This window comes from Onychomys torridus, chromosome 5 (assembly GCF_903995425.1).
Source record: "Onychomys torridus chromosome 5, mOncTor1.1, whole genome shotgun sequence".
NCBI lineage: Eukaryota > Metazoa > Chordata > Mammalia > Rodentia > Cricetidae > Onychomys > Onychomys torridus.
Genome location: NC_050447.1, coordinates 108,791,386 through 108,816,056, shown reverse-complemented (window position 1 = coordinate 108,816,056; position 24,671 = coordinate 108,791,386). Strand labels below are relative to the sequence as shown.

General features: G+C 44.7%; 1 protein-coding gene across 2 annotated transcripts in view; it reads right to left on the bottom strand.

The window, feature by feature from the left end:
- The window catches only part of Cdyl (chromodomain Y like), a 149,960-nt gene extending 125,522 nt beyond the window's left edge, over positions 1-24,438 (bottom strand). For both annotated transcript variants that reach the window (XM_036188842.1, XM_036188843.1), the window contains exon 1: positions 23,855-24,438. In XM_036188842.1, coding sequence (XP_036044735.1) covers positions 23,855-23,878 — 24 coding nt within the window. In that variant the 5' untranslated portion in view covers positions 23,879-24,438. The remainder of the gene's footprint in view (positions 1-23,854) is intronic.
- Positions 24,439-24,671: the final 233 nt, after the last annotated feature.

The window sequence follows — 24,671 nt, the reverse complement described above, 5'->3', positions numbered from 1 at the left end:
GCATACAATGAAGAAAGCAGGTAAGAGAACACAATAAATACTCAAATGTAATGCTGGAAAAATTCATCGAATTCAGCAAAAAGTAACGTACCAAATCAAATGGATCTTTAGAAACAGCAAAGATGTAACCCTGAGCTTGGTGATGCACACTCTGCTGGAGAATCAAGGCAAGGTGATCCTCAGCTACAGAGCTAGTCTGGGGTAGCTAGGCCAGACCCTGTCTGTCTCACAACACCAAAACTACATAAAGGTTTAACAGGGATCTTCACCTAGTCAGGGAGAAGCTAGAGATGGAGAGCAATGAACAAGTTCTTTGCCATCCTTTCTAGGAAGATAAGACAGATAAAACCCAGTGAACACACACTTAATTGTTGATATGCTGAAGACAAAAAAGTCTTGAATAAACGATAAAAGAGATGATGCATGCAAATGGTTAAGAATGCTGACATCCTCTGAGCTTCGAGAGATCACTGAATGACCTGATCATCCCCGAGCAAGCAAGCAGAATGTAAAGAAACCAAGGACAACCATAGGGCCAGACACAGTTTTATCTTCCAAAGCAAATCTGTATCAAAATACCTTAGACAGACAGACAGACACACACACACACACACACACACACACACACACACACACACACACACACACAAGCTGAATTGGTAATGCCAGTCAGTATTAAAAAGTATCAGGTAGACTACTCACTTTCCATGCACAGGGCCCTGGGTCGGGTTCCCAGTACTCTAAGAATAAAATTACCCAAAGGAAAGACAGCAAAGAGAAATGGTAATGGGAAACACTAAGAACCATTTCAATTATGATAATAAATATTAAATTCAGAAATGATACTGCATTCATAAGAAATAAATTACAGCTCATTTTCAGTAGGAAGTGCACAGAGCTCAGCAAAGAATCACAGATAAGCAGGGATGCTGGGCCCCTCTCTTCCCTAACTGACAGTGGCTTGTTTCAGAATTCCAGGAGCCTGTAGTCTGTGCCTGTGATCCTCAACAGGCAATCTCAAGTCCCAGGGATTCCTAAAATATGCTTTGCATGCTGAAACAAGAGAATGGGGGATTTGGAGAGGGGACTATGCTGGAAGAGGGCAAAGTTTGTCACTCTCTAGAGTACCAGCCAATGGGAAGAGAGGGCAGGAATTTCTAATTGTTGGGAATTTTAGAACCTACAGTCCAGGCCTAGTGATGCAGCTCAGGAGTTAAGCTGCTCTTGGAGAAGACCTGGATTCTATCCCCTGCACCCACCCACATGGCAGCTTTCTACTTTGTGTGACCAATAGTTTCAGGGTATCTGGTTCCTTCTCCTGGTGCCTGTAAGGAAGGCATTCACACACACACACACACACACACACACACACACACACACACCACTTGGGGAAAAAGTATTGTCTAGCAACAAATTGGTATCCAGCCATTTTAAACTCTACACCAGAGTCCTTTCATGCCAAATAGTAAATACTAAAACTGATTTGCCTTCACCACTCTCTTGAATTTGTTGTTAGAGTCAGGGTTGCTTCATATATTTAAGGTTTTTGTGTGTTTCTTGCAGTTCTAAACAAAACAGGTAATTAGGCTTCCTTTCCTGCCCAAGTCTTTTACTTTGAGATGTGATTGCACTGTGCTGCCCAGGCCATTGAATTTCAGAGCTTAACAGAACCTCCTGCCTGGGCCTCCCAGGGCACCGGGATTATAGAGGTATGCATCCTTGCATAAAGATACTTTAAAAAAAAAAAAAATACTAAGGAAGGAAAAAATATGAACAGCAGCAAATGTTGCCCAAAGCTAATTGGCACAGCCACATATACTACATATAGACCATATTTGTATTTTTCCCTTGAAGATATATATGGTATACATATATACAACTAGCAAACTTGATTAGATCTAAAGCATGGGCTCAATATGCACAGCACACACACAAACACACCCAATGAGGACCAATGCATAATCTTGAGAAAGTAGCTCACCTGTGTGAGCTCATTAAAAGACTGGGCAAGAAAAAATGAAAGAACCAATATATATTAATCAAAGGATGTAAGTCTGACTTGTATATTCTTGTCCTTATGACAAAATGCCCAATCAAAGCTACTCTTCACTTGGTCCACAGTTTGAAGGGCTACAGTCCATCAGAGGGGAAGCCACGGAGGCAGAAGTGTTGAGGCAACTGTGGCTGAGTCCAGTCACTCACAGTCAAGAAGCACACGGACCGATACTGTCTAGCTAAGGTGGGTCTTCTACCTCAATTAACCTAATCTAGAAACTCCCTCAGACACACCCAGATAATTGTTTAATGGGGGATTCTAGACCTTGGCCAACTCACAATATATATCAACTACTACAATCTATGTCTATAAACACCGAACCCTGATCAAAACAAATGCAAATTCTATTTCCCAAATAAAATGCTTTACATGAACACAAGACAACTCCACAAATAACTTTTAGGAAAAGATTGTAGCAATGTAAGAATGGCTTCACATCAGAAAACACAGAAGACATTTACTGCATTAGAAAACAAAAATACCTAAGGGCTAAAAGGATCATTTCCAATACATTTGAAAAATATCCAATATAATTTAATAACAGTGATTAAACAATTCCAGATTAAAAGAGAATCACCAGACCTCAGATGTGTAAGAAAGAAAGAAAGAGAAAGAGAGAGAAAGGAAGGAAGGAAGGAAGGAAGGAAGAAAAAGAAAGAAAGAAAGAAAGAAAGAAAGAAAGAAAGAAAGAAAGAGAAAGAGAAAGAGTTTTATGGGCTGCGGATGGATCAGTGGTTCAAGCAGTGGCTGCTCTTACAGAGAACCAGGGTTCAGCTCCTGTCACCCATTTCAGGAGCCTCACAAACACGTTTCAGGGGCCTGCCTTCCTCTTCTGGCTGCTACACTCATGTGCACACACAGCAAAAAGGCACACACATGAAAAAGCAACAACAACAAAACCTTTTTAAAAGTTAAAATATGTATGTGTATGTGTGCATGTATTCTTACATTCACATGTTCCCATGGATGCCAGAAGAGGGCACTGGATCCCTGGAAGCTGGAGCTGAAGGCTGTTGTGAGCCACCCACATGGGTGCTGGGAACTGAACGTGGATTCTCTAAAGAACAGCAAGTGCTCTACCCGGCTGTGCCACTGCTCCAGCCCCATAAATGAATCTGTGGTGTTGCCACTGGACAGTCTTCTCTAAGTTTCCCAGAAAGCTTGTTGCTCTAAGTCTTTAAAAAACACCTCATAAGGGGCTGAACTAAAGTCTAACAAAACAAGAACAAACAATCTCCCAACACACACACACACACACACACACACACACACACACACACACCCCAAAAGCAGCTCAGGGCCAGGAGAAATGACTCAGTGGTTGAAGCGTCACACAGAAGCAAGCATGAGGACCAGAGTTGAGATCTCTAGAGCCCATAAAGATGGACATGGTGACTCACCAGGAATCCCAACCCTCAGAAGCCAGGGACAGGGAACTAACTGCAGGGTGAGCTAGTCTAGGCGTATCACCAAGCTCTGGTTCAACTGAGAGACCATGCCTCAGTGACGTGGAGCACAACTGAGGAACTCTGTCCTCCACCCCAAGCCTCACCCACCCAAGCACAGTACAAACCCGCACTTACATATAAAAATATCAAATGTCATCACACATGTCAAAGCATGGCTTACATTCATTACCTTTGTAGACACAAATTTTATTTAAAAGAAACCTGGTGATTCCTCTCAGACAAAATTTTCAATCAACTTGCCTGAACAAATCCAATCTCTGATTTTTTTGTGTGTGTTCAATGACGCTTTAGGCATCTTTAATTCCAGCACCCGGGAGGCAGAGCCAGGTGGATCTCTGTGAGTTCAAGGCCAGCCTGGTCTACCAAGTGAGTTCCAGGAAAGGCGCAAAACTACACAGAGAAACCCTGTCTTGAAAAAGTTCTCCAAGATGATTCATTGAGTGCATTTTCCTTACAGATCGCCTTCATCTTATATAAAGTTTATTAATTTTCTACCCCATCATTAAGTCACTCCTTTCTGTCCACACAAAAGATTTCCATGATGCAATGCACAGGAAACCTACTAGCTGGCTGTGAAATAACTGGGAAGTAACCAAGTCAGGTCTGTTGTGGATTTTACAGATGGTCACAATGAAAGAAAAGGAAGATGGGTACAGCGATTAGGATTCTCATGCCCAACAGGTAAAGCACCTTGCTGCCAAGCCTGACAACCTGAGTTCAATTCCCAAGAACCACTTGGTAGGAGAGAACCAACCAACCCTCACCTTCTGATCTGTAAGTACAACAACATGGCATGAGTGTGCGTGCATACACATGCACGCACACAGACTCTCTCTCTTCCTCCCCCCACCCCTAAAAATAAACACAAAGTATTAGGGGATGGAGTGATGGCTCAAAAGTTGTGATTACTTTCTACTCTTCTAGAGGACCTGAGATGGGTTCCTAGTACCCATGCCTGGTGGCTCATGAACACTTATAACTCCAGCTCCAGGGGATCTAATGGCCTCTTCTGGCCTCCATGGGCAAGAGTGTAGACAGACAGACATGCACACACAAAATAGAATAAACCTTTTTTCCAAATGACGCTACCTTTTATAAAGGAACTATTACCTGTCAATTTACACTGTGAACAGTCTCGGAAGTCCTTGAGTCTCTATGGCTCATTCCAAGAAAAACAACCTATTTCTGTCACTGAAGTATGAATATGCATCTTAGAGGGCAGTGGCCTCTCAGACACAACAGAATAAGCTCAACCACAGTGGGGATGTTCCCCTCCTGGCATCTAGCACTCAGCAGTCACTGATGTAAATATGAAGCTATGCTTTTGTTTTTGGATCTGAGGATCGAACCCAGGGCCTTGCGCTTGCTAGGCAAGCACTCTACCACTGAGTTAAATCCCCAACAGGGATATGCTTTTAAGCTAACATTAGCAATTAGATTAAAAGATTTTTAAAGTTATTAGTCTTCACGTTAAAAGATTGGATTGTGGGCTGGGGATTTAGCTCCGTGGTAGAGTGCTTCCCTAGCAAGTGAAGGCCCTGGGTTCAATCCTCAGCTCAAAAAAAAAAAAAAAGATTGGATTGGGATCACCAAGCACTGGTGCCACATGCATTTAATCCCAACACTTGGAGGCAGGGGAAGGCGGATCTCTGTGAGTTTGAAGCCAGTATGGTTCCAGGCTACACAGAGAAACCCTGTCTCAAAAAAACAAACAAACAAACAAAATAAAAAAATGAAACAACAACAACAAAAAAGCTTTCATTATGGCAGAGGCAGACAGATTTCTATGAGTTCTAGGCCAGCAAGGCTTACACAATGAGACTCAAAGACTTCATTAGAAGCTGTGAACCTGTAACTTGAGAAGCTAAGAGAACAGATCATTGAAAACAGTAGTACAAGGACAGCTTGAACAACAGAATAAGATACAGTCTCTCTATTCATTTCATAAACTCAGTTGGTTCAGTAAGCCTTCCAAGCATCACTTCCAGCAATGTAGGATGCTTACCAAAAGAGTAAACTGTAGCTGAAGTTATCCTGTTCCTGCCCGGCTCCCACGGCCCTCAGACCCACGCAAATAAAACACAGAGACTTACATTGCTTACAAACTTCATGGCTGTGGCAGGCTTCTTGTTATCTACTTCTTGTATCTTAAATTAACCCATTTCTATTAATCTAATCTATAAGTTGCCACGTGGCTTGTGGCTTACCAGTACCTTATATCTCGCTTGGCTGTGTCTCTCTGCCTCAGTCCTCCACTTCCCAGCATTCTCTTCTCTGCATGTCCCACCTATACTTCCTGCCTGGCTACTGGTCAATCAGTGTTTTATTTATTAACCAATCAGAGCAACACACTTAACATACAGAACATCACACAGCAAGTAAACAGCTTCTTGCTATCATATATCCAAAGTAGATAGCAAGGGAGAAACATCAATCCTCCCTTGTACTTCCTACTCTTCACAAACACCATGGGTATCCCCAGACAATGAAGACCTGAATGGGGCTGGGGATATAATTTGGTGAAGCAACACAGCCTGGGATTGGATCCCCAATACCACACAGGCCTGGTGTGGTGGCACAAACCCATATCCCAGCAATGGAGAGATGGAGGCATGAGATGCCAAAGTTCAAGGTCATCATATAAAGCTTTCAAACCAGACAAATCCCAGGTTGGAGAAGTTGAAGTGGGTACTAAGTCCCACCCTTAACCAAAAAGCTATTTGCACCTGATAGCTAGTAGGGGAGGAAAAATCAGTTTTCTTCAAAGACTGACACCAGTGTATTAACCACACCTGAATGGACAGGAATAGATGGCCAACATGAAATGGACTCTATGTGGTTTTTTTGTTTGCATGCACATGTGTGTATGTGTGTGTGCGTTAAGAGTTTTTGAGAACTTGTGAGAGATTCTGAGTTGTTGGGTAGCAGGAATCTGGGAGAAACAGAGAGAGGGGGAAGAATAGAACCAAAATATATTGTGTGAAAATTTTTTAGGATTAAAAACTAATAAGTGCAAGGTCTTCCATGGCTATCTAGCATGTTCTAGACAGCCTAGCATATGTGAGATCCTGTCTCATTCAAAACCTGTGTGTGTCACCTGTGGTGGTGTGTCCTGTGATGGTGTGCTGTGGGAGCAGGAAACAACCCTTTCTCAGGGGTCATATATCAGAGACCCTGCATGTCAGATATTTACATTACAATTCATATCAGTAGCAATGAAATGATTTTATGGTTGGGGGGGCACCACAACGTGAGGAACTGGATTAAAGGGTTGCATTAGGAATGCTGAGAACCACTGTTTTAGATGGATGAAAGGATTATATTATTCACTTGATGGGTGTTGAGAAAAAAAACAGCAAGTATCTTTTCTGAATGGCAGCGTATGAAGGGGGACCTGCTAAAGAAGGGGCAGAGAGATAAAAGGGGGGTGGAAATGACAGCAGCAGCCTTCACTCCACTCACACCACCCCACCACCTCCAGACCAGACAGGGACCCCCTAAGTGTTTACCTCAAAGCTATGGGGCGCACACTGTAAGAGCCAAGCAAAGTTTGCCACTAATATGCAACAACTTTTAAAATATATTGGAACTTGAGCCCTTTTAGTTCAAGTTCAGGACTCAAGAGGCTGCTACCTTCAGGGCTGAGAGATGCCAATCAACAGCTACCTTCTCTCTATGAATGATGTCAGAGGGCTAGCGATACATTACAGAACTTTGGAAACAACTCTAGGCTCCATAGTTGATCCTTCAAGGACAGCAGATTCTTAATACACATGGGCCCCTCTATAGCTCATGGAGCAGCCAGACCTCTTTTTTTTTTTTTTTAAGAGATCTCCCTATGGAGCACAGTATAGCCAGAGCCTCCCTCCCGAACTAAGATGCTATGATTACAAGCAGCTAGGGAATTCTAAAAGGACTCTTAGAGATAGCATGGACTTGAGCTCAATACCCAGATTTTTCTCTGGGTTTGAGAGGAACACCCAGAGGGAGATGCTGACCAGAAGCAGAAAGAATACTGCCTCCAACCCAACATGGATAATGCCTGTCTCCTGGATCTCCTTCCTCGGTGATGTTTAAGGCTCTCCTCCCACAAAGAAGGGTTCTAGATCTAGATCAGTGTTTTTCAACCTTCCTGATGTTGTGACCCTTTAATACAGTTCCTCATGTTGTGGTGACACACACCCCCCATCATAAAATTATTTCCCTTGCTACTTCATAACTGTAATTTTGCTGTCATGAATTGTAATGTAAATATCTGACATGCAGGATACCTGACATGTGATCCCTGCCAAGGGGTCACGGACCCACAGGTTGAGAACCATTGATCTAGATGAAGCCACATGGGCTATTCACTGGGCTGTCTCTGGAACAAAGACAAAGGATAATGCAGAAGAAGCATCCAGAGACTGCTGGAGTGAAAGCTCCAGCTATGAGGCAGGAGAGACTTTAGCTCATCACACATCACCAGGAGGGATGATGGTTCCTGAAGCTAGGCACAAGGCTAGACCTTGAATCTCTGAAAAGCAGAGCTGATAACTGGCAATGCAGGGAAGGAAGCTGGCATGCACAGGCAAACACTGGCCACACCAGACATAACCTGCCGAGTATTCCCATACTGCCTTCACTTCCCACCCATTACCCTGAGCAAGAGCCGAGGAACAGTGGGACAGTCCAGTCTTTCCCTAGTTTTATTAGGGAACACTCAAGGATGACTTGACCCACCTTCAGGACAACCACATTCTTGCTTGCCCTAATGTTTCCTTAAAAGCAGGTACTTTTCTCAAAGGGAGGGCCCTGTCCCATGAGGCAGCTCCCACAGTTCACCCACATCCCTTCACTACTGCAGACTAGCCACGGGAACCTCAGGATACTTCAGCTTCCTCTTTAGCAGAACTGAGACTGAAGAACCTTAAATTTTAGAATAACCCCTCCCTGTCTCCACCTTGGCATAGTGTTCTTTTCCTCCCTCAAAATGGGAAGAGCACCGCTTGGGTGGCCTACAACTACCCAGCTCTGAAGGTTTCTGGTCTTAAAACTTGAATTCCTCCTACCAACATGAGCACATAAATCTTGACAAGGTCTCTCTCATTTCTGGGGCTAGCAAAATGGTCCAGCAGGTAAAGGTACTTGCCAAACAAGCCTGGCAGACCTGGGCTTGAAGCCTGAACCCATGTCAAACTGGAAGTGATGTAGAAGAAACAGCATCAATTAGATTACTGAAGGGAGAGAACAGGCGACACCAAGTTGTCCTCTGTCCTCTGTACCAACACCATGGCATATGCAACCAAACAAACACACATATCATGCACACAGACAATTTAAAAGAACAAATGTATTCCATAGCATTTTAAATTCTATTATGCATAACCACCAACTGAAGCCATTTAGGAAGAAGTGTCTCCTGAAGAATTGATAAGATATGTATTCATCCATTGAATCAAGACATGCTCAAAAGATATTTATGAGTAGAACCTAGTGACATGATAATTCTGAAGGAGATCTTATTCAAGTAGATAGGTGAGTGGACAGACTGTAGACTGTTTATGATCTCAGTTACCCATAGTCAACTATATTCTGAAAAAATCAGACAGAAAATTCCAAAAACAAACAATTCATAGATTTTGTAAACTGGCCTCACAACTGGATATAGTGATGTATGCCCACAATGCCAGCACTTGGGAGGTTCAGACAGGTATTGCATGAATCTTAAGTGTTCTTATTAATGAAACTCAAACCCGAGGCCAGTTATAGGGGTGAATGCTGGAAGATCAGAGAAGCAGAACAAGCCACAGCTATCTCATCTTGCTAATTCCTCAGGTGATCCTGTTTCCTCAGGCTGGAAACTTCTGAGTCCTCATCCTAATGGTTCTCAGCTGAACTGTGTTGCTCCAAAGCCTGCACACTTAACCAACCAAATGCCTAACTAACTGCATGTTTTCTTCTTTTTAGTTCCTGGTCCTCACGCCTTATATACCTTTCTCTTTCTGCCCCCACTCTCTGGGATTAAAGGCGTGGGTCACCATGCTTAGCTGTTTCTAAAGTGGCCTTGAACTCAGAGATCTGGCTAGCTCTGCCTCCTAAGTGCTGGGATTAAAGGTGTGTACCGCCACCGCCCAACTTCTGCTATAGCTTGCTCTGACCCATTTTCTAGCCACCATTTTTGGCTTTGTTCTAGTGGCTGTCTGTTCTCTGACCCCAGATATGTTTATTTCGGGGAACACACAATATTTCAGGGAACATAATACCCACCACAGACAGGGATTGGTAGTTCAACTACATGGCAAGTTTGAGGCCAGCATGGTCTACTTGTGACCCTGTCACAAAACAACAATAAAAAAGGAAACTGGACACACTGTTAGCAGCATGATGAAATCCCCCAGAAGCCTGCATTTGTACATCAGGCCCTGTGCAGCATGCCTGGACTGTACACACTAACTACCATTAGTCACTTGATAGCCATCTAGGCCATAAAACTACCAGTTACCACGGTGTTCAGAGTTAAGTAACTCGTGTTTTACCTAATGGCCCCAGAGGTTAAGAACTAAAACATGCCAGACAGAGGTTATAAAGTACTTCAAGTGAAACTGCACAACCACAAACAGACACTCCGAGAGCGCAGATAAGCAATGAGCACAGTCATAAGCCTTGTTAGAATAGTTAAGTCTCTTACTACGCCTAATTTATAAATTAAGATTGTGTGTGTGTGTGTGTGTGTGTGTGTTAGTCAGCTTTCCATTCCTGCAACAAAATGCCAGAGATCATCACTTACAGAAGAGACTTTCGGCTGTTGTAGAGATTTCAGCTCACAACTAATTTGCTTCAGGTTGTGTAAGGGAGCATGTGCTGGAAGCCAACTGTTCACCTCATGGTTAGGAAGCAAGAGGATACAGGTTTTCACTATTCCTGTGAAGGACATGCCCCCATGACCTGACGACTTCCCATTAGGCCCCAATTCTTAGAGGATTTAACACCTCCCAATAGCACCAAGGACCTTTAACACCTGGGCCCTTGGGAGACACTGTAGAGCCAAACAGCATAAGAAAAAGCAGGGGCTGGGGATTTAGCTCAGTGGTAGAGCGCTTGCCTAGCAAGCACAAGGCCCTGGGTTAGATTCTCAGCTGAAAAAAGAAAGAAAGAAAGAAAAAGCACAGCAGAGAGAGGGATCAAAACTATCCATCATTTTATGTACCAAACTAAGGATGCTACTGGTACATATTCCCTGTATTCTATTACATTCTGAGGAAAGGCAAAACAAACCATGTACTAATGAGAATTTTCTGCACGTGCGCGCACATACACACAGGCACACAGACAGACAGACAGACAGCCACACACTCACTCACCCCTTCTTTAGGCTCAAAACTTACACCTGTGCATCTGCGTATCAGAGGGGAGTACATACCAGACAGCTGGATGGACGACTAAAGTGGTTTGAGCTCAGAGTTGCTTACACTCTATTTCAGGTGGCTGAAGTATAAGATAAGAAAAACAATCTCCTAGTAGAGCACACAGATAAAAACTTAGCAAAATAAAATAGGCAGTCAGGCCCTGTACCCTAATCCAGAGCTCTGCAAGGCAGCAAGTGCAGAGCCAAAGTCAGGAGTCAGAGCAGAGCCTGGTGGGGAATGAAGTCTGAGACTGGACACGGGAACAAGGAAGCTGGGGAGAGGAACCCTGTCAACCCCCAAGGCAGACAACTGAGGTGGACTGAACCGTTGCGGGGCTGCATCCGGAGCCTGTGGTGAAAAAGCATGTCACAGTACCAAAACTAAGTGGAGTACAACTAGCTGTTCACTCCGTGCTGTCTGGAAAACAGAGCAAAAGGCGGGGCCCAGGACCCCAATAGTTCCCTCAAAGACAGCCCCCAGGGATCCAGTTTCCCCCGACTATGCCTGACCCCCCACCCTCCACCCCATTCCAAAGGGTCCAGATCTTTCCAATAATGCCACAGGTTCATGATCTATCAAGCTTCTAACAGTAGGCTCTGGAGGACATTGCTCACCCAAACTACAGCACTCTGAAAACAGAGAGCAGCACCAACACTCTTTGAACAGGAGGCTGAGGGGAGACCAACAGTGCACCTTCTGAGTGGCCAGCAGGAAATGACCTGACTGAAATCAGGACCTTTAAATTGTCCTGAAAAAAGACCGCTTAATCATCACAAATTTCATTTACACATCATCAACTCAACTTACACTTCTTTCACTTAAGGACTGTTCTAGAAGGTAACACTCAAGTTCCTGCTTTTTAAAATAAGCTTACACACACACACACACACACACACACACACACACACACACACACACACACACCAGGAGACCACAGGCTCCACAAGCCACTATATGGCTCATCTTCCTGGAACATTTTAAAACATCTCCTAGCAGCCCTCCCTAGTTCTATGGTGTACACAGCAATGATCTCTTCAAAGTTCTAGGGTAACATAAGATGTAAACAGGTCAGGCCAGCTGAAGCCACTCAACCAACCCTCCACTCCATCTAAGTTTCCTAGGAGAATGTTTGCTCATTTTGCTACTGTTAGAATAGACGGTATAGGCAAAAACTGTAGAATACATACCATTTAAAAAAAAAAAATCTTAACTTTACACTTACATGCCAGTTCTTACAAAAGTCCTTCTACACAGTTTTTTTCTACCCCAGCACATAACATGCCTTTGCATAAACACAGCTCACACCTTATGCTCTCTCCAGGGCTCATGAACTTCAAAACTTTTTTTAAATCAAGACCAAGAAGTCCCACCACCTTTAACTCATTTCATAAGCTAGCCTTAATGCCATTTACCTGCCTTAGCAGACCTGCGTTCCTACCTGGCTGCACTTGTATATCCTGCTACGGAAGCCAGTGAAGGCCAAGTACAACACGTCTAATATCACGGAGTCCCAAAGTTGACCAATACACATATGTGGCTATTTTACAAAGAACAGGGAAGGGTGTCCCCTAGTTCACTCAGATGCTCAACAGCTCAACTCTTGAGATTAGTTACACGGTCAATTAGGAAACGCTGCTGTGGGCATCTACTCGATGCCCTGAAATGTGCCCACAAACGACTGGCAAAAAGGGGCACTTTAACTAAAGAATACCCACAGCCTGCAATCACCAGTGCTGGGATCTACCACACAGATGGAGGAAAGGCAGCATCGTCTAGCAAACCGCAAGCAGTGGAAACTATTACAGACGGAAGGCACACACAAACTGGGACACTCTGCACACACTGGCTGACCAGCTATCTGACAACAGTGTAGGAAGAAAGCCTCCCTCCACACGTCACTTTCACAAATGAAAACATAAAACCCATTTTAAAGATTTTTTTCCAGTCTTATGTGTACCTGAGTGTATGTATGTGCACTACATGTGTGCAGGTACCCACGAAGGCCAGAAGAGGGCATGGGATTACCTGGAACTGGAGTTACAGGCAGTTGCGAGCCATCCAATGTGGGTGCTGGCAACTTAACCTGGTCCCTCTGCAAAAGCAGTAACTACCCTTTACTCCATCACTCCAGCCCCACGTTTCATTTAATAACAGCAATGCAATCTGTCTTTCTACGAGAAATCTTTGCTCCTCTCAGATAATTTGTGCAAAGTTCAGTTTATAGTTTATCTCCAAAATGCCTGGTAAGATTTGTCCCAAACTAGACACCGGTACCCCATTACCACATATAAGCTATGATATCAAACTCCAATCACTAGTAATATCAGCAACCATTGATTGTCTACCACATTCATGTCCCCAGACATCACACTCCCGTATCCAAAACCACATTAGGTATCCAACCATTCCAGAAAGAAATGCAGATCACACACCGAAGACAAAACAATGTGCACAAAGCTGAAAAGTGGTAACTACAGTGGGAAACAAAATGGTCCCACTTTGAAGGGAAGGGTGCTGATGAGGTGTGTGACTCTGTTTCACGGTCCTGTGGAATAAGGACCTGACTGCAAGACAGGCTGGATGCAGATGGGAGCAAGCCAGGTTTGGCTAAGGAAAAGTTAGAGAAGATATGCTCACCACGCAAATTAGGGAGGAGCAGCCACTATCTCCAGTTTGTAAGCAGTCCCCATGAAATCCAGTTAACACGGTATTTGCATTTTTAATATCATCAGGTAGATACTCAAACTCTCCAACTCATCATGGTAACTGCAAATTCCAAATACGGATGGGGGTGGGGTGGGAAGCAGGAGCTAACAGCAAATGAGAGTTCTGAGACCCACCACCACCACCACCACCACCACCAACAACAACAACAATCAAATCTGTAATATGGTGTAATTCTTCAGGCTTTATTGGGCTTGCAAGAAGCAAGGAAAACCTCAGGCACAACTCCAATTCCAATTCTGGAGAATGAGTAAATCACAAAAATAGATCACCACCCATGGCAGCTAATACTGATCCAGACTGACAGGAATCAGCAAGAAGACACCTCTGAGAGGGTGTCTCTGGATCAGGTTAGCTCTGAGGAAGACCCTAGGTAGTTGGTGGTAGTGACACTACTCCTCGGGCTGGACTTCTGGAGGAACAAAAAGAAGAAAGTCAACTGGGCACCAGCACTCATCCCTCTATGGTCTTGTTTGTAGACACAAGGTGAAGCTGCCTTACTCCTGAATGACTCCTGCGGCCACCTCTACCACCCCACCACACCTGGATAAACTGAATCCCTTCTGAGGTAGGCTGTGAGCCACAGTAAGGCCTTCCATAAGTTACCTCTGCCAGGCATTTGTTACATTTGTTATAGCTACTGCAACACCCAAGACAAAATGCAAGGGGGGACGAGAGGGGACAATCACAACAACAGTCACCCAGAATATTTAGAAGCAGAAGCACTGTCAAAATACTGAACGGGCAAATTAAAGAAGTAGCACATGGCTTCTTAAAAATTTTCCACTCACAACCCTTTCATCCAAGAAATTCTTAACTCCAAGTACACAAGTATAGAAAATGAGTATAAAACCCAGATATTTATTGATATAAATCTTAATTTAAAACAACTTCTTGGCATACATATAACAAACATTTATTTAACATGAGATCAAATTTAGTACTTTTTTTTTTAAAACAAAGAACAACTTGGCTGAATGTGGGATACTGCAGGACACAGAGCATCCTTGATGAGCATCCTTGATGTCTGCCAAACAACTGTTGAACTGTCAATGCTGAGAGCGCCTTCACCTAAATGCAGAGTACAAAATGACAGAAGAATGTCTAGAGCTACTTCAGAAAGTGCTGGATGTTATTCTGTCCTAATCTCAAGCAAAATGTAGTATTTTTTATGAAATTCAAGTCAGCAACTTAAACAATGTTAAATTCAGATATTCTAACACATACAACCCAAAGACATATGAATTTGATACATGCTAAAGAATGAGAATAGACAACTGTTAAGTCTTTCTTTTCAAAAATTGAACCACAGCTTCTTGCTTCCAAAGGAGCAGAAAACTTGTCTGTACAATACAAACACCGCAGTGCTAATGTCACGGCAATCCATGATATACAAGTCTCAGATCTGAGCTAGGATCTCAGGCAGCAACAGTGCCATTGTATGGGGTGACAGCATTCAATGCAAAGTGCCAACTGGTGCATACCAAGAACAGGCTGTAGCTGCAGTGAAGTCACCCAGAGCCACACCAGTGTACTGCCAGCAACACCTTGAGTTTATTAAGCATTTGCTTTTGATTTCTGCACATTCAGAAGCCTTTCACTATTGCCAAGTTTTTCACAACACTCCACATTCAGTTAGGTGACCCACTGAACTGGAATTAACAAATTAAACTAGGGTCAAGGAAATACAAGGTTATCTCATAAAAAGAAAACAAACACAGCAACAACGTTCATATACGAATAGAAAAGGGAAGTTAAAAAAATGAAAGGGAATCACGGAGATGGAAACGAGAGGCTAAGCAGTACGTGATACGGATTCACAACACGCCCCCAAGGTTGGGCATGATTGGGCATGCCCAGCGGACCTAGTCACTTCCGCCTAGCCATTTCCGGGTCAAAATGTCTCAAGTGACCAGGACCCCATGGGCTTTGTGTGGTTGCGTAAAGTGCACAGCTATTCCATGTGATCTTCACGCATGTGTGGAATAGCCACATGGGTCTGTGTGTGCAGGCGTGGCCCAGCCTTTATAAGCCAGCAACATGAATCTCGGCTCCATCTTTACTCAGGTGTCTTTTCCACGGGCCTGTGCACATCGGTCTCTCTCCCTTATCTTAATAAAACTCTTGTTAGTGGATTCTGTTGTGTTTCATGACATTTCCTCGCAGGGTAAGAGCACCACAAATAACCAACAGTAAGGAACAAAAGATGACGCAACAGACAGCTACATGGGATCCCAGGAGAGTAGAAGAGTGTGCTGCACACCAGCAATGAAAAAGCTGAAGGCCAAAGGATGCCAGTCCGAAGACAGACAGGGCTACACAGCAAAACTCAACAAAGCTTCAGAGGAAGAATGGAGACCGACCAAGAAGAAACAGTATCTGCAGACAGAATGCCCCGATAAGACACCAACTCACAAAAGCAGTATAACATATACCAAGCTTATTTGTAGTAGAAGTGTCATAGAACATACAAGGTAGTAGAACTCCAAAACAGCAAAGTCCAAGAAAGGATCTCCAAGGCAACCAGAAAGAGACTGGTTTCTTTGAATGGAACTAGATCCAGTACATGCAAGCTCATCAAGACTGATGAGAAAGCAGATGATGGAATCACATCTTGGAAATGCTGCAAGAAAATGACCAATTTAAAAATAAAGAGAAAAAGAACCAATGAACTGGCTTTCTGTTCAATCTCCCCCACTCCCCCAGGGGCTCAGGGACCATAACTCAGGCAAAAAAAGGGTAAAAAAAAATGTAACACACAGAGGTTCAAGAGAATCAGAGTGAAACAGCATCCTCTGGCCATGATAGGATGGATGCACTCAACTCACAGCAGCTGTTGTTGCCTGCACAAGACCTGTGTTAAGAACATGCCAACCAACCTTCGAACATAGAGGTTCACGAGGCCCAACCAACAGCTCAAGAGTTATGGACAGTTGATGACTTCTGCAGATGGGAGAATCAGTTTTCTAAGGGTGTGTGGCCCCTGATGGGTTAACTATGTTCATGTGCGTGGCCCTACACCCATGAGTACGTCGTGTACACACACACACACACACACACACACACACACACACAGAGGCAACAAAAAAATTGGATTCAGTGGATTATTTAGAATAAAATAGAAGAATGGCTAAGAAAGTAGGGAGCGACTCTAGAAGGAGTTCGGGGGAGAGGGGATCGGTAGTTCAGAATATATTGCATGAAATTCTTATAAAGAATAAAATGTGGATGTTGCTATTAGCTGAGAATAAGCTGCTATAATTATAGCATGGTTTTTGTAAACTCAATGGTAACCACAAAGCAAAGCATACAAAATTAGCATTAGGAAGAAGATACATGTCCTAGTTTGCTCTGAGAAACACCAATACCAAAAGTAACTTGGAGGGCCCAGAGGCTCCTGAGCAGGAACTAGTCCCTTGAGGACTAGCTTTCATGATACAGGAAGAGCCATGCAAGCTTCCAAAGGGGGGAAACAACTAAGTCCCACCCTGTGACATCTGCGAACCACAACAAAAATCGGCATGACACAGTGGCCCTGCCTGGGCAGTAACAGCATGCATTCCTTGGCAGTAACCAATACTAGTTCTCTATTTGGACTTAAAACCCACTCAACAAAGAGAAACTCATGCCTGGTACTGGAAACCCAGGACAAGTTAACTCATAGATCTCAGGAGACTCTACAACCACCATTTTACTAAACCAGCATCCCTAACTACAGTCTAAATAGTTCACCCCTCATCAAGGAAACTCTGTGCAACAGTCGGAAACATTACAGAAAAACCACAACCAATCAAAACACAGAGCTGTGGAGTCCAGTCACAACTGACATATCTAAGATGACTCCTGAACCTAAGGCTCAGTAATCACTGCAGAAGCAAGGTTCTGAGGGTGTTATAAGAGCCAGAGGATCAGGGAATTTGCACTGAGATTGTGTCTTCTAGAAATGTCAGAAGCTATACCCATAAAGTCTCATCACTGACTGCCTAACCATGAGCTGAACAAGGACAACAGACATGCTAAAAAGGACAGGAAAAGCTCTGCAGACCTCCTACAGACAATCTGATGGAGGTATTTTCTCAACTCAGATTCCTCTTCACAGATAAATCTAGCTTCTAGCTTGTATCAAGCTGACCCAAAACTGAACAGGACAAAGGAAAGATCAGAGCAGAAACAAGTGAAACACAAACTGGGAGGGGTTGTATGTGGAGAGGTTTAAAAGAAAAAAATCCAGATCAACAAACTTTCAGCTGAACCAAAAGAAAAAAATAATTTTTAAGAAAAACATAGCAGAAATGCAAAGGATCATGAAACTTATGGATGAGTAGTCACTAATCAAGTGGATACCCCCAAAGAACAAATTTGAATGCCCATACACAATCAAGACTGAATGATGTAAAGACACAGAAAAGCTGAACAAACCAGTAATGAGTAAGGAGACTAACTCAGTAATGAAATGTCTCCCAGGAAAGCAAAGACTAATGGCTTTGTAGCAGGAATCTTAAAGGTCTTATTAATAAAATCAAACCTGGAGCCAGTTATTGGGGTGAATGCTGGAAGATCAGAGAAGCAGAACAAGCCACAGCTACCTCACCTCGCCAGTTCCTCAGGTGATCCTGTTTCCTCAGACTGGAAGCCTCTGTGTCCTCATTCAGAATGGGTCTCAGCTGAACTGTGCTGCTCAAAAGCCTAAAAGCTTAACCAGCCAAATGCTTCTAGTTTCTGGTCCTCACGCCTTATATACCTTTCTGTTTTCTACCATCACACCCTGGGATTAAAGGTGTGAGTCGCCATGCTTGGCTGTATCTTTGAACAGATGGATTTCTGCCTCTGGAATGCTAGGATTAAAGGTGTGAGTGCCACCGCCTAACCTCTATGTTTAACATCGTGGCTGTTCTCTTCTCTGACCCCAGATAAGTTTATTAGCCTGCACAATATTTTGGGGAACACAATACCACCATATGGCTTCACAACTGAATTTTTCTTAACACTTAGAAAAACAAAAGCACAACTAGAGAACGTTACCAGATCACACCCAAATGAATATAGGTGCAACAACCCTCAACAAAATGCTGGCAAACCCAATTCGATGGCACAAAAAAAGAAAAACTCATCTACATGGATAAAGTGTGATTCATACTAGGATGCAAGGATGGTTGAGCAGCACAAATCCAGCACACTGATAAAACAGAACACACACAAATGATCACTTCAAAGGATGCTGAAAAAGCATTTGGTAAAACTCAACAGTGGTCCAGGATAAAGACCCTCACAAGTCAGTTAGTGATCCCAATAAAAGGCATTGATGACAATACCATAGATAGCATTGCATTGAACAGGTAAAAGTTACACACTTTTCCTCCACGACCTGGAGCAAGAACAAATACGCATAGTATCATTTCATATACAGAAAACCAACGATTCCAACAAAACCTTTTGTGGAATATAAAACCGACATAAAAGTCAGCAGTGCTTCTATACACCAAAAGCAAAGTATCTGGAAAAACAAGCAAGACATCACATTTATGACTTAAAGCTGTAGCAAAATAAAGTGAAAGGCTTAGCTATAACGGGACAAGAGTTGTAGCTCATTGTTAGGGCATCTGTCTGTCATACAGAAGACCCTCGGCTGGATCCTAGCACCACACACACACATGAAAGTAGGTGACTGCCAAACATTGATGCAAGACAAAAATAAATATAAAGGTATACCATGTTCATGGATTAGAACCAAGAATACGGTTAAAGCTGGGAGGTGGTGGCGCACACCTTTCATCCCAGCACTCGGGAGGCAGAGCCAGGCAGATCTCTGTGAGTTCAAACAGAGCAAGATCTAGGATAGGCACCAAAACTACACAGAGAAACCCTGTCTCAAAAAACAAAAAATAAATAAAAAATAACAATCCAATCCCCGGAAGAGGAGCAATGCTGGAAGTTGTCCTCTGACCTCCACACATGCACATATATATCATACACAGAGTAACGAAGTCTTAAAAACTACAATCAAGTACCTTCTGTTAGAATGACTTTGAAAAACACAAAAGATATCCACTAGTAAGGGCACCGAGAAAAAGCAAATTCTGTACACTGATTGTGGGACTGTGAATTAGTACAAGCACTGTAATACTACTATACAGGGCCCTCAAAATGAGAATGAGATCTTCCAGATGATCCAAAGGAAATAAAACCAGTATGCTGAAGAGCATCTATACTCCATGTTCACTGCTGCACTGTTCATAATAATCCAGATATGGAGTGGGCTTAAGCTCATCAGTGGACGAATAACGAGAATATGGTATATGTACACACAGGATACCATCCAACCAATAAAAAGAAGTTTCTGTCATTTGTGACATTGATAAAATGGGAGTTATTAATAAGCTAAGTGAAATAAGCCAAGGGCAGAAAGATACCATGAACTTACTTGTAGTTAATCTCATAGGAGAGCAAAGTAGAACAGAGGTCAGTTGAGGGAGAATAGGCTTGGGAAACATTGGTATAGAAGGAATACACGGAGTCTTCTGTATAGCAATGATGACTGTGGAATGAGGATATACCATGCTACTGAAAATGTTCACTGTGTACTGTTTTCACTACAAAAATAATGACGAGAGGCACTGTGTCAACCAGCCACATTTAAGGGATTACACAACATACACATACATAATAGCTTGTGCATGATAAATACATACAACTGCATAACAATTTTTAAAATGCAAATTTTAAAACCTTTAAAACAAAAGATGTTTGGTCTTTTACAAAATCTACGTTATTTATGCTTAATCAAAATATGCTTTAGGCACACCTGAGTTTGATATCAGGAACCTTTGGCTGGAAGGATGGAAGGAGACACCAAAGTTGTCCTCATAACTTCTGGACACATACCATAAGGTATGAATGCATGTGGGAAGGGGCTCATGCATGCTGTGCACACACAAACATGCTTTCTCTCAGCCCTAGCTGCTGGAGATGCAGACAGTTAAGTCAATTCTATCCTTCCACTAGCTAGCAGCTCTTTGGATTCTGAAAGACTAATGTTCTACCCTTTTGTAGACTGTTCCCCTTGTTTTTCATTCACAAAGCATAGTTCCGAGAGTCACTTAGTCCTATTGAGGACCTACTTACTATCTATAAGGTTCCATGGTCAGTGGTAAAGACATAAATGAAAAACTCCAGCTTAGTGAGCTGGAAGACAACTCACTAGTGTTCATGAAACTCTAAGACCCACCCTCCTATAAAGGCAGGTACTTAAGGGCAAGACTTTTCAGTATGCTCATCTGTAGAACCTCAGGCCAAAAACAGAACATTTCAATTTAGGGACAACCAGGAAAAAAAAAAAAAGACAAAACTATTATCCCTTGACCTGGCCTCTGAAGTACATGGTGTTCTGCCCAGCCAGCCAGACCACAGTGCCCATCTACAGTCGGGCATCACTCCTGCCACACAAAGAAAGCCTCTGGGAGCAAACTCTGTATCTTTTTAAACAAAAACGGGACTTGGGCATTTTAGATCAGTTACAGGACAGCACTGAGTACCCCTCTTTCTACATGCTTGCTGTAGGGGTGTGCTTTGTGTATTTTCTCACACAAACCTCACAGCTCTTCAAGGGAAGCACTGATCCCAACTTCACAGACAAGGAAACAGCTTTCAAGGCTAATTTACTCAACATGACAGCTGGAACTCAGTAACAAGCTATTTGGCTTCACATCCAGACTCTTCAGCCACTGTGCAAAACTTTCAAATATCAATTTTCTTTTCCCCCTTTTTCTTCCCTTTCTTCCTTTCTTTCCTTTGTGTGTGTGTGTGTGTGTGTGTGTGTGTGTGTGTGTGTGTAGCTTTGTGTCTCTCCTGGAACTCACTATAGGCCAGGCTGGCCTTGAACTCACAGAGATCTTCTTGCCTCTGCTTCCCGAGTGCTGGGATTAAAAGTGTGAGCCACCACCGCCCAGCTATTTTTTGGTTTTTTGAGACAGGGTTTCTCTGTGTAGCTTTGTGCCTTTTCTGAAACTCACTCTGTAGCCCAAGCCCAGGCTGGCCTCAAACTCAGAGATCCGCCTGCCTCTGCCTCCCAATCCGCAGCCACCACCCAGCCCCTTTTTCTTTAAATGTACTTATTTTATGTGTGAGTGTTTGTGTGGGCACCAAGTGACAATCTGCAAGTCACAGCTCTCTCCTGTACATGACACTGACCAAAGTCTGGCAGTGAGGTTTGGTAGCAAGAGCCTCCACCTGTTGACCCCTCTTACTAACTGGCCCCTTTGTTTGTTTGTTTGTTTGTTTGTTTGTTTGAAACATGGGCTCACTATGCAGCCCAAACTGTACTGGAGGAGTTCCTGATCCTCCTGCCTCAGCCTCCGGGGTCCTCAGATTAGAGGTGTACTACCTCAACATCAACTTTTCACTGTAATACAGTCACAATGTTTCCAGCAACTAAAGAAGTTAGAAGGAAGCCTAAAAGATACTAACCAGGACACACCTACACTGACTTTTGTGGCTTCAAACCATAGCTCTATGTTACCTTTTCCCTCAAAACAAACTAACGAAAAATCCAGACTCAGAACTCCCATTGCAGACGTGAACACATCTGTTCCCCAAGAGATGCTTTTTCAGAGCACCGCCCATCACATATCTCCATCTCTCCCTATGACACCTCCACACCACTGGTATTCAAAAACACGCTGAATGAACACCACAAACCTTAGTATAAAATGATACTTATAAATGTAACCTGTCAGAAAAATGGTTGAGTTGAAAACAGTAAGATATAGAATAAACACAGAAAGCAACTTCACTAATTCATAACACAACAGTGATCAGCGGTCATCTCCTTCACTCACGAGGGATACAACTTATGTATAATGTGCACCTCTTGCCCAAATACCAATGGGGCTGATATTTAGAACCCCCAAAACACTCAACAGTGAGCATGCAAGACTAAGCCACCAAAGAAAGGATCTAATGTGGAAAGTAAATCCCCACCTACCTTGTTCACAGCTCTTTCTGTACTTTCCACAACTTGGCCAGTAAGACATCTTGCCTACCTCGTATCCTCTACTGTGCTGGTTCCCACTAAGACTAGTTCATTCCTGGAAGCAAGGCTTCTCGGGAATCAGGAGTTTTCTCTTTATATCCCTCAGTGAACTATGAGCATCTTGAATACACTAGGGGGACTGCTGATATGTAAAATGGTTGAAAGGGGGAGGCAATTTTCAGTGATAGGTACAGCATACTTTAGCACACATCAAGGGCAGGCAACAATCGCCCCCTACATTAGGTCTACATTAGGTAACCTTGTTCTACGGACTTTTGTAAACATTTTTCTTAAAAGCAACCAAACAAACATAAACTTGCTACAGGGCTCTCATTGTTGTCAACAAAGCTTCAGTCCACACCAAAAGCAGTAATACACACAGGAGGCACACCTTGGAAGGATCACATAAGGCTGTAGTTACAGATGCTTATTTCAATCCCTAAACACCCAAGTCTCTAAAGGCATCATAAAGGTTGAGTCTGGAGAGAATCCAGAAAGTTTTAAGTCTCATAAAAATATGCATTTATAAATATGTGAAATCGGAGAACCACTTAATCCAAAGGCAAAACCTTTACTCTTCTGTACTCCCAGGAAGTCGACTTTGAAATAAGTCAAGAAGTTACGTGGAGACATTCAGAATTCGCCAAAGATCCAGACCGATAACTCTCAAACTTATAGTTAAAGCTGGCAGACCCATCACCCATAAGTCATCGTCTCGACTCAAGTACCCTTTCCTACTCCCAAGGCTGCGACGTCGGCGCATCGGCGTTTAAGTTCAATTTCCTGGCTCCGGCCACAATGCTAACCTAATTAAAGCATGTGGTCAACGTTCAGCATTTTCGGTGCGATATTTTGCATCCCTCTGGCTAGTACCCCAGTGAAGACAGCCGCACGGGCCCCCCGCGAGGCGACACCCTGTCCACCAGGCTCTAGCAAACGGGCAGGAAAAGCACCCCCGCGCCGCCCACGGACCCTGTCGCGCGCAGACACGGGCTCCCCTCGCCAGCAGCACTTTGGGCTGAGTCTGAGCAAGTCGCTCGTGTCAGAGCCACTTCCCCCCCGGCCCGGCAACTCCGGCGCCCCCGCCCGCCGGCCGCCGATCGCTCGGGGGGCTGGCGCACGCTTCCCGTCCAGCAAGAGGGGCACCGAGGCCCGCGGGCCGGGGGCGCCGCCGGGGGGAGGGGAGTACCTCGTACAGCTCCTCGGAGGCCATGGTGGGCGGCGCAGGGGCGCGGCGGGGTCGGGGCGCGGCACCCGGCGGCAGACACTTTGTTCCAGTTGGGTCCTTGCGTGGCCTGCGCTTCCTGCTCCGCGGCCGGCGCCGGGCGCAGTGCACGGACCAGCCTCTCGCTCCGGGCGGCCGGTGCGGGCCGGCGGCAGCGGGGTTGTGCGCAGGAGCAGCTGCGCAACGCGCCCTGGGCGCCCGCGCTCAGTGCCCGGCGGGCCGGCTGAGGCTCAGGCGCGGGTTCATCGCGCCCGCCAGGGGCCGGACGGGCTGGGGCGGGTGCGGCGGTCGTGCGGGCGGTGCGGCGGGATCCGCGGCTCCTGGTCTCCGGTGTAGTGCAAAAAGCTTCCTACTTGCGACCGAAAAACCTGCCCCGGCTACTGAGCATGCCCAGTGCTGCCGCCCGGCCCGGCGGAGCAGTACTCCCGCGCTCCGGGTTTTCGGGCCGCCCTCGCGGGAGGGGCGGGAGGTGGCGGGGCGGGGCGGCCGAGGGGAGCACGGACTCCGTTCCGGGCCTGGGCGCGGGCGGAGAGCTGCAGGGAGCCAGCCGGCAGGAAGGGGAGGAGTCGGGTGGGCGGGGCCGTGCAGGGGTGGGCGGAGCCAGTGGTTGTGGGCGGGGCTCCGAGTTGCCCAAGTCCCGCTCCCCGGGGTCGGCTTGGCCACGGCACCGCCCACCGGCCCTGCCTGGACGTGGGCGCTAGTTGCCCGGCAGAGGGCGGGACCGGGCGGCGCATGAGGGTCGTGGAGGATGACCGTGCCTGCTAGGGCAGGTAACCCAAGC